Source organism: Loxodonta africana, chromosome 18, assembly GCF_030014295.1.
Source record: "Loxodonta africana isolate mLoxAfr1 chromosome 18, mLoxAfr1.hap2, whole genome shotgun sequence".
NCBI classification, from domain to species: Eukaryota; Metazoa; Chordata; class Mammalia; order Proboscidea; family Elephantidae; genus Loxodonta; species Loxodonta africana.
The window spans coordinates 23,927,580-23,943,278 of NC_087359.1; the positions used below are offsets into that span (position 1 = coordinate 23,927,580).

Here is a 15,699-nt window from a genome sequence, read left to right on the forward strand (position 1 = left end):
TTTACAGAAACCAGTCATCATCGCCAGCTGTCTACGGAAGGAGTATGTAGGCAAAAAGAAAAACTGCTGTACGAAGAAGAAGAAAAAACTGGCCGCGAGAAATGTCTCTTTTTGTGTTGGAAAAGGTTGGAAATAGTTCACTTAGGAGATCGACCTTCACCTCTGAAGATTAGGCCTTTAAAAAAAAAAAAAGAGAAGGGAATAATAGTGTCCAAATCTGGGGCTATCTGTTAATAAACAAGAAAGGCAGCCAGCCCATCAGCATGCCAACACTGATCCATTCCACATAAAAGCCTCAGTTCCAATTGTAGCAAAGCTTTTTCTCTTTGCAAAGAAAGACAGTTACATCTAAACGTACGGTATGGTTTGTTAAGAAGGATTGTATAGATTTCTGTCCATCGCTGTTGAGTCAATTCAGACTCAAAGCGACCCTGTAGGACCAAGTAGAACTGCCCCCATAGGGTTTCCAAGGCTGTAATCTTTACGGAAGCAGGCTGCCACATCTTTCTCCCATAGAGCCGCTGGTGGGTTTGAACCACCAACCTTTTGTTTAGCAGCTGAGCGTTTAACCACTGTGCCACCAGGGCTCCTTACAGATTTTTAGGTAACAAAATTTTATGGCAGAGGATACTACACAGAAGGGAACTGACCAGGACAGAGTACAAGAAGCACATTCTTCGTTCCTAACAAGTAGCACGTTTCGTGGCAGTGTTGGAAAGTGGCAAAGGGTTTTGGAATCAGGATTTGTTTCCAAATTCCGGCTCAGCCTCGAACTGGCTGCGTGATGTTGGACAAGTTTTCCTGTTTAAGCCTGAGTTTCCTCACCTATAAAATGAAGTTAATAATAACTCTTAGGAAGGTAGGGGTGTGTGTGAAGAATAAATGAAGCAATGCACATTCGACACAGTGCTTGGCACACAGTGAGTGCTCGAAAGGCATTTGGTGTATTTATTTTGTTATTTTTGAAGTTATAATTCTGAATGTACCTCTTTCAGGTGAAATTATAGGGCTGCTAGGACACAATGGAGCTGGCAAAAGCACAACTATTAAGATGATAACTGGAGACACAAAACCAACTGCCGGCCAGGTAGGTAACACATGAGAAATATCATGGCTAATGAGGCCTAGCACCAACCTTTCTACAATAAATAATGATTATAATCTTAAAAATGCATAGATGATCCTTTCTTATTAAACAATATGATTTATGCATGAAAGGAAGAACATTAATCAAAAATTTCTCTCTTTCACGCCAAAATTAGTTAGTTGAAGAGAAGGGATACATATTATTTATACTATGTTGTTATTGTTGTTAGCTGCCATCAAGTCAATTCTGACTCGTGGTGACCTCATGCGTGCCGAGTAGAACTTCTCCACAGGGTTTTCAAGGCTGTGACCTTTTGAAAGCAGATTACCAGGCCTATCTTCAGAGGCACCTTTAGACATTAAAAGGAAATATGTGTTCTCTGAGTTTGGAGATCTTTATTTTTCAACTGAAGGATATGAAGGACTTGTTGAATCGAATTGACTTACCCTTAGTTACACCAGAAACCATTGTCATAATAATGGCAAACTCTATATATGTGGCCACAGAGTCATGGATCTTTTTATTTAATAACTGGTCTCTTACCTGTATGCCATGATTATTATTTGCAGCTTGTGTGACTGTAACAGTTTACTAGTAATTAAGACTTTCTAGGTCTTCACAGAGAGCCTGTGGGAACAGGAGCTCACATAATTATTGGGTATCTCCTGGCCCAACTGATGTAATGCTGCAACCAGTAATAGTGCATAAATTGAGCAGCTGAGGTTGTTATCACAGATACAATGAAGTTCATGAAGCACAGTAATGATGCTGGGTTAGTGTTAGTAGAGCCAGGATATGTTAAGACAACAGATCATAGTTAGAGAAAAACGAATAGTTTTCCAAATTCTAAAGAGAAAACTACAATAATGTCTGAATAGCACTTGGTGGTATGTCTAGGTCATGTTGGGCAAATTCATTGGACAGAGGTCGAAAGGAATATGACTTTAAAGGGGAGATGACATTGACATTTGACACAAGGTCAAGGTCTGAGTGGGTTTTCATGAAGAGAAGTTGCACAGCCGTGTTGGCTGATTACTAGAGGTTTCCAAAATTGTCTTTCCATTTTCATTCGTGCCCACACAACAGCCAGAGCAATCTTTTTAAAATGCAAATCAGGTCATGTCACTCTCCTGCTTACAATACCTCCATTAGAATTAATTCAAAATTCTTACCATGGCCAAGGAAGGCACGGCTTGACCTAGCCTCTGCCTCCCATGTCCACCTTTCACACCAGTCTCTCCCCCTTGCTCATATCAGCCTTATGTTGCCTTCCCACCATAGGATCTTTGGGTGTTTGATCTTCCTGTGACTAGAGTACCTTCCCTTGGCTCTTTACATGGTTGACGATCCCCTTCTTAAAATATACATCACCAAAGGGGCTTTTCCTGACTACACTCTTAGCTAACTTGTGTTGTTGTTACAAAAAAAAAAAGCCCCGTTGCCATCAAGTCAATTCTGACTGATAGCAACCATATAGTACTGCCCCATATGGTTTCCAAGGAGAGTGCCTGGTGGAGTTGAACTGCCAACCTTTTGGTTAGCAGCCATAGGTCTTAACCACTCCACCACCAGAGTTTCATTTTTGTTGTTAGGTGCTTTCAAGTCAGTTCTGACTCATAGTGACCCTGTGTGCAACAGAATGAAACACTGCCTGGTCCTGCGCCATCCTCACAGTCATTGTTATGCTTTGAGCCCATTGTTGCAGCCACTGTGTCAATCCATTTCGTTGTGGGTCTTCCTTTTTTTCACTGACCTTCTATTCTACCAAGCTTGATGTCCTTCTCCAGGGACTGATTTCTCCTCATAACATGCCCAAAGTATGTGAGACATAATCTCACTATCCTTGCTTCTAAGGAGCATTCTGGCTATACTTCTTCCAAGACAGATCTGTTTGTTTTTTTGGCAGTCCATGGTATATTCAATATTCTTTGCCAACAACATAATTCACAGGCATAATTCATCTTCCATCTTCCTTATTTGTTGTCAGCTTTCGCGTGTGTATGAGAGGATTGAAAACACCATGGCTTGGGTCAGGTGCACCTTCGGCTTCAAGGTGACGTCTTTGCTTTTTAACACATTAAAAAGATCTTTTGCAGCAGATTTGCCCAATGCAATATGTTGTTTGATTCCTTGACTGCTGCCTCCATCGGTGTTGGTTGTGGATCCAAGTAAAATGAAATCCTTGACAACCTCAATCTTTTCTCCATTTATTATGATATTGATTACTGGTCCATTTGTGAGGATTTTCATTTTCTTTATGTCAAGGTGTAATCCATATAGAAGGTTGTGGTCTTTGATCTTCATCAGTAAGTGCTTCAAGTCCTCTTCACTTTCAGCAAGCAAGATTGTGTCATCTGCATAACGCAGGTTGTTAATGAGTCTTCCTCCAGTCCTGATGCCCCATTCTTTTGATATAGTCCAGCTTCTCGGATTATCTGCTCAGATTGAATAAGTATGGTGAAAAGATACAACCCTGACGCACACCTTTCCTGACTTTAAACCGTGCAGTATCCCCTTGTTCCATTTGAGCGACTGCCTCTTGAACTACCTACAGGTTCTTTACGAGCACAATTAAGTGTTCTGGAATTCACATTCTTCAAAATGTTATCCATGATTTGTTATGATCCACACAGTCAAGTGCCCTTGCATGGTCAATAAAACACAGGTAAACATCTTTCTGGTATTCTCTGCTTTCAGCCAGGATCCCTCTGACATTAGCAACGATATCCCTGGTTCCACGTCGTCTTCTGAATCTGGCTCGAATTTCTGTCAATATACTGGTATAGCCTCTTTTGAATGATCTTCTGCAAAATTTTACTTGCCTGTGATATTAATGGTATTGCACGATAATTTCCATATTCAGTTGGATCACTTTTCTTGAGGATAGGCATAAATGTGGATCTCTTCCAGCCGGTTGGCCAGGTAGTTGTCTTCGAAATTTCTTGGCATAGATGAGCGAGCACCTCCAGCGCTGCATCCATTTGTTGAAACATCTCAGTTGGTGTTCTGTCAACTCCTGGAGCCTTGGTTTTACCAATGCCTTCAGTGCAGTGCAGCTTAGACTTCTTCCTTCAATACCATGGGTTCCTGACTTAGATTTTCCCTATTATTCTTTAAAAAAAAAAAAAAACCCATTGCTATCGAGTCGATTGCGACTCATAGTGGCCCTACAGGACAGAGTAGAGCTGCCCCATAACGTTTCCAAGGAGCGCCTGGTGGATTTGAACTACTGACCTTTTGGTTAGCAGCCATAGCTCTTAACTACTACGCCACCAGGGTTTCCTCTTATTCTTCTTTAGCACACCTATATCCTTAAAAGCATTAACAAAGACTGTGATTAATATATGTGTTTATTTTCTGTTTTCTCTCTCCAGGTTGAAATTCCTGTGAGACAAGGTTAACTATTTCTCTTCTCCTTTGTAGTAGGGAGAGACAATATAGCATGGGGGTCAAGGGTGTGAATTCTGAAGCTACAGCCAAGTTTCAAATCCCAGGTGTACCTTGTGTGACTTTGTTCAAGTTTCTTAATCTATGCATATCTTAGTTTTATCATTTTTAAAGCAAGGATGATAAAAGAAAAAAGTAGTTTATCATTTGTAAAACAGGGACAATAAAAATAATATCTGCTTTAGTTTTCTTATATGTGAAACAAGGATGATAAAAATTATAACTAACTCATATAGTTGTAAGGATAATGTAATTAAACACATATAAAATGCTTAGATTCTGGCTCATAGCAAGTACTGGGTACATATTAGCTATGATCTATAGCATAGTGCATGGCTTGTAATAATAATCAATGGTATCAGGTTTTTACTGGCTACCATGTGCCAGACATAGTGGTAAGAGTTTTTCATTTATTACCTTAATTCAGGGTTTCCCCACCATGGCAGTATTGACATTTGGAGACAAGGACTACAAATTCTTTGCAATGGGGAGCTGTCCTATGTGTTATACAATGTTTAATAGCATCCTTGGCTCCTGCACACTAGATATTAATAATACCCTTTCCCAATTGTGACAACCAAAATGTCACCAGTCCTTGTCTAATGTCCCCTACGGGGGATGAGGAGTGGGAAAGTGGGGGGGATTGCCACTCCTTAAGAACCACTGCCTTATTTAATCCTCACAATAAACTTGTGAGATAGGTTCTATAACTACAGACATTTTACCAGTGGAAAAAGGAAATCAATTCAAGCAACAGACGACCAATAAACAACCTTGAATTTGATAATGATGATGACATTGGTAATAAACTCTAAATTATAATGGAGAAATATAACAGTGTGGGATATCTGACTTTGCAATTATTAAGGTTTTAGGGCTAAGTGATTACTTATTTTTTACTACTAGCACCCATGGGTATGAAGAGGAGGGTATCACTGAAACACACACACACATAATTTTGGGCAGAATCTTAGAATGAACTCTTTGTGTAGGTGATTTTGAAAGGCAGCCGTGGAGAGGACACCATCGGGTTCCTGGGGTACTGTCCTCAGGAGAACGCACTGTGGCCCAACCTGACGGTGAGAGAGCATCTGGAGGTATATGCGGCCGTGAAGGGGCTGAGGAAAGGAGATGCCATGACCGCCATTACACGGTACGCCAGGGAGCTACACTTGTCATATGTTGTGGCGGAGGGAGGTGTGATAGTAGTGATGTTCAACCAGAATTAAAGGAGAAAGATTTTAATTTATGACCTCATGTTTGTGGAGTAAGACTTGGTCATCTGGAACCCAATCCACTGTTAGTGGTTTCTCTCACATTAAGCATGGGGAGAAAAAGTTTATTAATTATTCTTAATATGGAAAAAAAAGTCATTGAAAATACGAGTTTGACAACCAGGAAAGAGTGATAAAGCATTCTTTGTGGCCTCAATTTTGTGACCACTCTGATTGCTGTTTAAAAATTTTTTCCACTATAACTTTTGTTCTGATTTGCACATTCTCCCCTATACATTCTCCATTGTTCGGGGGGGATGTAGGCTTCATTGACTTGTCCTTTTTTTTTCTTCTTTAAATCAGGTTAGTGGATGCGCTCAAGCTGCAGGACCAGCTGAAGGTGCCCGTGAAGACCTTGTCGGAGGGGATGAAGAGGAAGGTGCGTGCAGGGCTCAGGGTCACTCTGCGCCCTGAGCAGACAGGGCCCAATGCTGCTCCTCTTCTTCCAGCTGTGCTTCGTGCTGAGCATCCTGGGCAGCCCGGCGGTGGTGCTTCTGGACGAGCCGTCCACGGGGATGGACCCTGAAGGGCAGCAGCAGATGTGGTGAGGAAGCCATCATGAGTGTTATTTAGCATCATTTGTAGTGACCCTGCAGTGAGCTGAATGGCGGCCTCCATAAGATATATCCACATCCTAATCCCTGGACCTGTGAGTGTTACCTTACTGGGAAAAGGAGTTGTTGCAGATGTAGTTAAGTGAAGGATCTGGGGATAAGGAGATAATCCTAGATTATCTGAGTGGGCCCTAAATCCAATGACAAGTCTCTTTACAAGAGAGAGGCAGAGGGAAATTATACAGTCGGCAATGTGACCACAGAAGCAGAGACTGGAGTGATGCAGCCACAGCCCAGAGATGCCTGAAGCCACTAGAAGCTGGAAGAGGCAAAGAATTGTTTCTCTCCTAGAGGCTCCAGGGAGCGTGCGGCCCTGACAACACCTTGATTTGGGGCTTCTGCCCTCCAGAATCGCGAGAGAATAAATCTCTATTGTTTTAAGCAACCAAGTTTGCAGTAATTCGTTACTACAGCCACCGGAAACTAACAGAAAACCTAAGTGAATGTATTCATCTTGTAATAACCGACCTTCCAAAGTGTCGTTTACTTATAAAGTGAAAGAGACCCACATTATCAGAAAAAGCGACGTTAAGGGAAAAAAAATAATCATCTACTGTTATCGCACAGCCAGTTTTCATTGAGGAGAAAAGGAAATATTTTAAGAACCTGTTACTCTAAGAACTTTGTTTTCTCTTTAGGCCCTCTGTGTATGCAGGGTGCATTTTTATACTTAGTCAAATCAATCTAGTATTAAGTTTGAAATCTTTCTTAAACATCACCTGGGACTCAGTTGCTATTAAGGACAAAAAAAAAAAAAAAAAAGAAAGAAACAGCCTATGCCCTCAATATACTCTAATTAGGCAATTTCTAAAATCTGTCATTTTGTAACTTTAATGTATATTTTTTTTAGTTGGTTCTCTTCACCCTCCCTCTGTTTTCCCACTACCTTCTCAGAAATATTCTTGAAAGTCAACGTTTTTCTTTCCAAACCATCTTTTACCCAACATTATTTTCCACATTCAATCCAATTCATGTTCATGGTTATAAACCCTAACCAAGTAAGTTCTGTTATTTCCAAGCCTGTCACCCCTCCAAAAATCCTTTCTTTGTCTAGTCTGAATTTACTAGGTGTTTTAAACGTGTTCACTGAAATTTTCCTTGTATATATATATATATTTCCAGAACCCCTTGAGCATTTTCTTTGATTGGCATTTTCCCTAAACCTAAATTCAGGCAGGCGATCCGGGCCACCATCAGAAACACGAAGCGGGGCGCCCTCCTGACCACACACTACATGGCCGAGGCCGAGGCTGTGTGTGACCGCGTGGCCATCATGCTGTCTGGGAGGCTCAGGTGGGTGCCCATCCAGAACTGCCGTGGGTCCCCAGGGAGCAGGACGGGGAGAGTTTCTCTATAGAGACGGAGAGGTCACTGGGGTCTGCAGAAGCTACTGCTAACAGTGAGGACCTGTAGGCCACGTTAGCGGCAGATCATGGGTCCCAGGTCTTGTAGTCTACGTCTTGTTCTCCTTTCTGCTATGGCTTCTTCCTCCTCCTGCCCCCAGATGTATCGGTTCCATCCAACACCTGAAAAGCAAGTTTGGTAAAGATTACCTGCTGGAGTTGAAGGTGAAGCCCCCCGCACAGGTGGAGCCCCTCCATGCAGAGATTCTGAGGCTCTTCCCCCAGGCTGCTCGGCAGGAGAGGTAAACAAAGGCGTTGTTTTGTTTTTTTGGCATGGTGACAAAAAAGATAAGCCTTATTCCCTCATTACGTTTATTTTTTTTTTAACTATGGTAATTGTGGGTACTTTAACTCCTAAAAAAAGGCCCAATTCCATGGAATAGCACAGGATAGAGGCAAGAGAGCGAAGCGCTGATTTAGAAGCTGATTTTAGTAAGAGAATGAACATTTGTGAGGCCTCTAGACATTGGCACTTCACTCCTGTGGCCTCAGTTAGTGCTCCCAGGGCCGTTCCTACAGGCTAAAACCATCCCCATTAATAAAATCACCCATGCCCCAGTCTCAGGCATCAAAACTCAAACAATGCTGTCTCTTATCATTTTTGTTATCAATATCAGCACTTGAGGCTCAGGTAGGTTAAAAAAAAAAAACCAAACCCATTGCCGTCGAGTAGATTCCAACTCAGCTGACTCTATAGGACAGGGTAGAACTGCCCCATAGGGTTTCCAAGGAGCACCTGATGGATTCGAACTGCCGATCTTTTGGTTAGCGGCCGTAGCTCTTAAGCACTATGCCACCAGGGTTTCCTCAGGTAGGTTAGGTAAGGCCAAATGACTAGTGATGGAGTTAGGAGCTGAATCAAGTTCTTTTTTTTTTTTTTTTTATTGTGATAAAATGTACATAACATAAACTTTACCATTTTTATCATTTTTGAGTGTACAATTCAGTGGCTTTAAGTACATTCACAATGTTGTTTAACAATCAGTATTATCTAGTTCCAGATCTTTCATATCACCCCAAATAGAAATTCTATGCCCGTCAAACAATAACTCCCCATTACTCCCTCCTTCTACTCCCTGGTAACCTCTATTCTACTTTCTGTCTCTATGCATTTGCCTGTCCTACGTATTTCGTGTAAGTGGAATCATACGCTATTTGTCTTTTTCTGTCTGACTTATTTCAGTTAGCATAGTATCTTCAAAGTTCATCCACATCATAGCATGTATCAGAACTTCATTCCTTTTCATGGCTGCGTAATGTGTCATTGGGAGCCCTGGTGGCACAGTGGTTAAGTGCTCAGCTGCTAACCAAAAAGTGGGTGATTCGAGCCTACTGGCTGCTCTATGGGAGAAAGACGTGGCAGTCTGCTTCTGTAAAGATTTACAGTCTTGGAAACCCTATGGGGCAGTTCTACTCTGTCCTATAGGGTCAGCAGGAGTTGGAATTGACTTGAATGCAAACGGTTTTGTTTTTTTTTTTTAACATTTCGTTGTATGGCTATACCACATTTTGTTTATTCATTCATCTGCTTTTACTTAAAGCTCTCTTCTCACTGAGAATGAAGAGTGATAAGTAATTCTGCCTTTTCCTTTCTTGAGACTTAGCCACTATCAGTGTTCTTGCCTTTATCCTCCAATTTACCTTTCAGTAAATTGATTTCCAGTTATTAAAGAGCACTCATATTATATTTGTCTCCAACACCATACAGATACATATGTTTAAACCAATCATTAATGAGAGCATTGCTCTTTTTTCAGATATGCATCCATCAGTGGTTTTGACCTTGAAACCCAGAGGTCAGCCTCACTCTTTTTCTCCTCCCAGGTACTCCTCCCTGATGGTCTATAAGTTGCCAGTGGAGGACGTGCAGCCTTTATCCCAGGCTTTCTTCAAATTAGAGACAGGTAAGAGTGACTGCTTTGAAAGAAGACTCTGGCAGACAGATGAATTCAAACCTTAAATAAAACCAGTATGATCAATACAGGGACACAGTTGCAATATTATGTAATAAGTTAATTATTAAGACTTCTAATTCAGTGGTCCTCAACCACAGATAATTTGGCAATGTCTGGAGATATTTTTGCTTGTCACAACTGCAGGAGGTGGGGGTGGGGTATGCTACTGGCCTTTAGTGGCCAGAGGCCAGGGTTGCTGCTAAACATCCTACAATGCATAGGTCAACCCCCCGCAACAAAGAATTATCCAATCCCGAAAGTCAGTAGTGCTGAGATTGAGAAACCTTATTATAACTGAATGAGGCTCTGGAGAGAAGAAACCACTGCACTGGCATTTGGGGTACTGAATATTTACAAAATTATAGAAACAAAAACAATAAAAATTTATTTTTGTCACTACGTACTTTTTATAGTATTAGACTGCCGATAAGGAGCTTTCTCTCTGTTCAGGTGGGCTAAGCCATCATTCTCTTTAGGCTTTTGGATTTTGGTCTTTGCATACTGCACTGACTGATCATGGACTTAATTTTCACCTGCCATGTTAGCGCATGAACGCTGATAAGCTGAGAGTCCACCCCGTGCCTCTTTTGATCTCTACTTTCTTGTTTCTCATTTGCCCCTAATCAGAGACCCTAGTTCTTAAAGATAGTCTTCTCTGACTCCTTGTGACAGTGTTAAGGTCACCCCAGATACGTTTGCTTTTCAGTCTCTAGTCCTGCTGCTCCCCCTTACTATGTTGTCTGTGTGGTCATTTTCTGCATTGACCAGGCTGACCTAGTGGTCAGTTCTCCTTGCAGACTGCTGCATCATTGCAGTGGGACGGATTCTCAATGGACTCTGATCAAGAGGCAGCACTTTATAACCTATTAGGGACAGGGAGGGAGATGTTCTAGGAAGGCTGTCTTCCTAAAATACCATGGAGCCTTTTCTCAAAAAGCCTTTCAATGCTTCCCTTTCAAAAATATTCCCTCTCACTTCAAATTCCTTCCATTGTCCTTAATTTGCTAAAACTGTGGCTGTCATTTAGGGGAAACAAAAGAAAACCTTTTTATCACTGTTTTCTGTTGCACTAGGTGAAGATTGCACAAAGTGTGAAATATGGAAACATAAACTAGCATTTTTTTCTCCAAATGTTGTTTAGACACAGTGAAATTCTCAGCAGCAGTGCATTTATCAAATGAGGTGGGCTCCGTAGCCTGCAAGCACAATGCACACCCCGTGAGTCTTGCTACATAAATTCATTCTTCTGTACTACCAGATTACTGCTGGACAATGTGAGCTCCAGCAAGTCTCCCCCATCACATGCTACCTCCAGGTCAGATCTGCCTTAGGCTTGGAGACCTGCAGTTAGAGAAAGAGCACATGGCCACTTTCTCCATCTCCTTACCCTATTCCTACCCTACTCATAAACTGATGTTTGGGTGTCTCTAAACCCAAACCAAACCCACTGCTGTCTAGCCAATTCTGACTCACAGGAACCCTGTAGGGAAGGATAGAACTGCCCCACAGGATTTCTAAGGCTGTAACCTTTACAGAAGTGGACTGCCACATCTTTCTTCCGTGGAGCAGCTGGTGGGTTTGAACTGGTGACCTTTTGGTTAGCAGTCGATTGCTTAACCACTGCACCACCAGGGGTCCTTAGGGGAGGAAGGGAGGAGAGATAATATGGTAGCAAAATCTGACTTGCTCACTAGAGGTGTGATATGGCTTCATGGCCTCCTGTGTTGAGATGGACAATTGCTGCACCATTCTTTCATGAGGCGTGTTTGCAGGTTCCTTGATGACCCCTCTGTCTTCTCATCTGTAACCTCTAACTTCAGCTCTTTGGGTTGGTGTGGGTGATGCCTCCTCCTCTTGGACATTTGTAACCAATTTGCAGCCCTTAGACCCCATACTTGGAATCACCTTTCCCTGCCAGGCAGTCCCCTTGAGGTTTGTCCCCTTTGAAGGCCATAAGAGACACACAAGCATCTTTTGCTTCCCCAAATTCTGAGCATACAGGGAAGCCAGCCATCTGTAGTATTTCTTCCTTGCATTTTTCCAGACATGAGTTATGGGCCAATCCCCATGTCCAAAAATTGCAGGCCAACCCCACCCCATTCCCTGTCCACAGACAGGAGAAAGGAAATGCCTCAACTTTCTCTCTAAAAGAAGCCTTTGCTCTCCAGTCTCACCTTTCAATTCATTATTTCCCTCCTCTTATGTACCTACCTACAAGCAAGTGGTCGCCATGGTTTCAGGGGACATCTAGGTCAATTGGCGTAACAATATGTATTAAGAAAACATTCTGCATCCCACTTTTGTGAGTGGCGTCTGGGGTCTTAAATGCTAGCAAGCAGCCATCTAAGATGCATCAATTGGCCTCAACCTACATGGAGCAAAGGAGAATGAAGAACGCCAAAGACATAAGGTAAAGATGAGCCCAAGAGACAGAAACGGTCACTTAAACCAGAAACTACACCAGTCTGAGACCAGAAGAACTAGATGGTGCCTGGCTATAACTGATGACTGCCCCGACCGGGAACACAACTAAAAATCCCTGATGGAGCAGAACAGTGGGATAAAAAAAAAAAAAGTGGGATACAGACCTCAAATTCTTATAAAAAGAACAGACTTAATGGTCTGACTGAGACTAGAGGGATCCTGAAGGTCATGGTCCCTGGACCTTCTGTTAGCCCAAAACTGGAACCATTCCTGAAGCCAACTTTTCAGACAGGGATTGGACTGAACTATAAGACAGAAATTGATACTGGTGAGGAGTGAGCTTCTTGGCACAAGTAGACACATGAGACTATGTGGGCAGCGCCTGTCTGGAGGGGAGATGAGAAGGCATAGGGGGATAGAAGCTGGCTGAATGGACACGGGAATACAGGATGGAGAGAAGGAATGTGCTGTCTCATTAGGGCGAGACCACCTAGGAGTATATATCAAGGTGTATATAAGTTTTTGTATGAGAGACTGACTGGATTTGTAAACTTTCACTTAAAGCACAATTAAAAAAAAAGAGAGAGAGAGAGAGTGGTCTGAGTCATAGGGCAAATTGGTAACAGATGGTAAACTCAAAATAGGATAATTCGAGGAAGTTTTGTTTATAAAGGAACTGTTTGCAAAGGTACAAGGAACAGTGTAATTACCGGAGGCAGGCTGTAACCATTCCTCAATTTGAAGGGTTTAAGAAAGGAAGCACTGACTGGAACCTGGGAGTAGAGTCATATAGAAATTGCCACCAGAGAGAAACAGGACCTTCAATCCGGGGACACAGCCGGTCTCAGGGAGTCAGTGAAAGGAATAAATGCCTTGAACCCACCACTTCTCTGTCCCTCCTGCTAGGCTCTTTGGTGGTAGATCCTACCAGGAGGAACCGTTTAAGTCAGTTGTGAGTACAGAAAACAGGATAGAGAAGAAGTAGGACCACGTGGAAGGGCACATGGTAATTTTTCAGCACAGAGGGCACCATCTCTTAGCTCATCCCGCATAGGTGGTCTGGAACCCCTTATGTTGTTTCCCACTCTTAATGGCGTCTCTACTGGAACTCTAGGATAATGGGAGAGTATTTTCACATGTTATATGACTGTGGAGCCCTTAAAAATACGTAGATGATCCTTTCTTGGAGCCGTGGTGGCTCAGTGGTTAAGAGCTTGGCTGCTAACCAAAAGGTTGGCAGTTCGAATCCACCAGTCCTCCTTGGAAACCCAATGGGGCAGTTCTACCCTGTCCTATAGGGTCACTATGAGTCGGAATTGATGCAACTGCAGTGGAAATGGATTTATATATATATATATATATATATATATATATATTTTTATTATGACGATAGGGTGATTTTGCATTCTCATATTTGGTCAAAGAATATTTATTACCTTATCTGTTATATTTAAGATCTACTTGTATTTATTTTTGTACATGACTTGGTAAAACTGTTTGAATAGAAATTATATGAACCTCTAACATAAGTTCATCCTTGTGTAGTGAAGCAGAGATTCAACCTGGAGGAGTACAGCCTGTCTCAGTCCACCCTGGAGCAGGTGGGTCAGTTTAGTTACATTCTATCAGCCACATGGCTGTAATGGATCAGAAAGCATCTTCTTCCCACTCACTTGGAGCTACAGGAGATCACGTGACAGCCTTCTCTCTCTATTCCTTTCACCCCTTTCAGATTTTCCTGGAACTCTCCAAGGAGCAGGAACTAGATGGTTTTGATGAAGAACTTGATCCCTCAGTGAAGTGGAAGCTTCTCCCCCAGGAAGAGCCTTAAAGACCCCAAACACTCAATGATGCTGTTTAAGCCTAAGAGTTTTTTTTAAGACAATATTTTATAGCATTAATATACCTTATCTCAGATATGGTACAAAATACTTTTGAAATTCTTATCATAGTTTACTCAGTAATATTAATTATAGTGGAAGGAGAAAGGGTTGGGATAAAGTCAGTGGGAGCCATGATAGGGTATGGGATTAAGGCAGACGGTGTAGCCTCTGTGTCTGTAACTGACTGACCATGTTCTATACAGCATAACATTTACAAAAACATTTACTATAGAATTGTTTATATCTCTGAGGATGATACAGAGTTGGTTTAATTTTCTCTGAGCTTCAAAATATTGAATGCTTTCTTACCTTTTTTGGTTAGGCAAAGTGCAAATGAAGACATGTGCAGGTTTTGGGAGGAGTCAATTGATCACACGGCAACACAGTACTTGCTTTTTGTCATTCACTTATTTTTTTTTAAGTTTTCCTTGATTCACTGATCTTCCTTTTCTGTCATTTTTTAGGTTTTAGATGTCAAGTTCATGTTTTGTCTGTTGGGTCTATAATGGAAAATTGAAACTTGTTGACATAAATAATTGCAGTAAGAATTTGAATGATCAAGTTGATAAAAATTCTAAAATAAATAAAATACATAGCCAACATTAAATCTTGAAACATATTTCTGATTTTATATGTTTTCTTTAGATGCAAGGGTCTACTATTAGGCAAAGCACTAAAACTTTATCATTCTTAATTTCCTATAAAGTTTTTATATATGTTGTGGAAACCCTGGTGGCATAGTGGTTAAGTGCTACAGCTGCTAACCAAGAGGTCGGCAGTTCAAATCTGCCAGGCGATCCTTGGAAACTCTATGGGGCAGTTCTACTCAGTCCTATAGGGTCGCTGTGAGTCAGAATCAACTCGACGGCTCTGGGTTTGGTTGGGTTTTTATATATATATATATATACATATTGCATCCTATCCAACTAAGAACCCTGTAAATGTGAAACCTTAAAATAATCACAAAATAATTGGACACTCTTATTTAGGTAAGTTCTTGTTATGGTTTCTAGCTAGTTGAACATAGGAAGGAAGATGTGTGAGGACCTTCACTTTGATTTTAGTTGCTTCTACAACTAAAATCTACATTGTCCTAGTTTATGAAATTTTGTATCTTCATAGTTTATGAAAATACCACTGTCAACATTTAGAATACTCATATATGACCTTGGGCAAATTATTTACTCTAGAAGAGCTCCAAAATCCTTATTTTAAGAAGGAGACATTAATACTGGACCTACTGACTCACTTGATTTTCATGAGACACAAATGTGTTGTTACAAATAAAGATGTTGAAAACTATAGTGTGCTTTACTTACGTTATTAGTAGAGTAGTACTCCTTGTAATGAGCCAAAGTGCCAAAGGCTCTGCCATTATAGTTATATGTGAGGCTTGCTTCTTAAACAGGACATGGCTTTCTAAGTCTTTATCCTACTGCACTAATGATCTTCTAGACTCAGGACTTTAGTGTGCACTTTTCAATAAGAAAATGTTGACGTGTGATATTCTGGGAATTAGCCAAGGGATACATTTGTAGGCTGGGTTCTCTAGAGAGAAGCAAACCAGTGAAGCATATGTGTGTGTGTGTGTGTGTATATATATATATATATA

The 15,699-nt window shown here is 41.4% G+C and overlaps 1 protein-coding gene across 4 annotated transcripts in view; it reads left to right on the forward strand.

The window, feature by feature from the left end:
- Positions 1-15,386, forward strand: part of ABCA9 (ATP binding cassette subfamily A member 9) — an 81,432-nt gene extending 66,046 nt beyond the window's left edge. For 2 of the 4 annotated variants that reach the window (XM_003417288.3, XM_064270832.1), the window contains exons 30-39: positions 8-125; positions 996-1,087; positions 5,527-5,687; positions 6,112-6,187; positions 6,258-6,352; positions 7,596-7,715; positions 7,927-8,067; positions 9,650-9,729; positions 13,750-13,805; positions 13,937-15,386. In XM_003417288.3, the coding sequence (XP_003417336.2) occupies positions 8-125; positions 996-1,087; positions 5,527-5,687; positions 6,112-6,187; positions 6,258-6,352; positions 7,596-7,715; positions 7,927-8,067; positions 9,650-9,729; positions 13,750-13,805; positions 13,937-14,035 (1,038 nt within the window). In that variant the 3' untranslated portion in view covers positions 14,036-15,386. Of the gene's footprint in view, positions 1-7; positions 126-995; positions 1,088-5,526; positions 5,688-6,111; positions 6,188-6,257; positions 6,353-7,595; positions 7,716-7,926; positions 8,068-9,649; positions 9,730-12,002; positions 12,191-13,749; positions 13,806-13,936 lie in introns of all 4 variants that reach the window. The other 2 variants (XR_010318309.1, XM_064270833.1) reach the window with 2 other exon arrangements.
- The last annotated feature ends 313 nt before the right edge of the window (positions 15,387-15,699 follow it).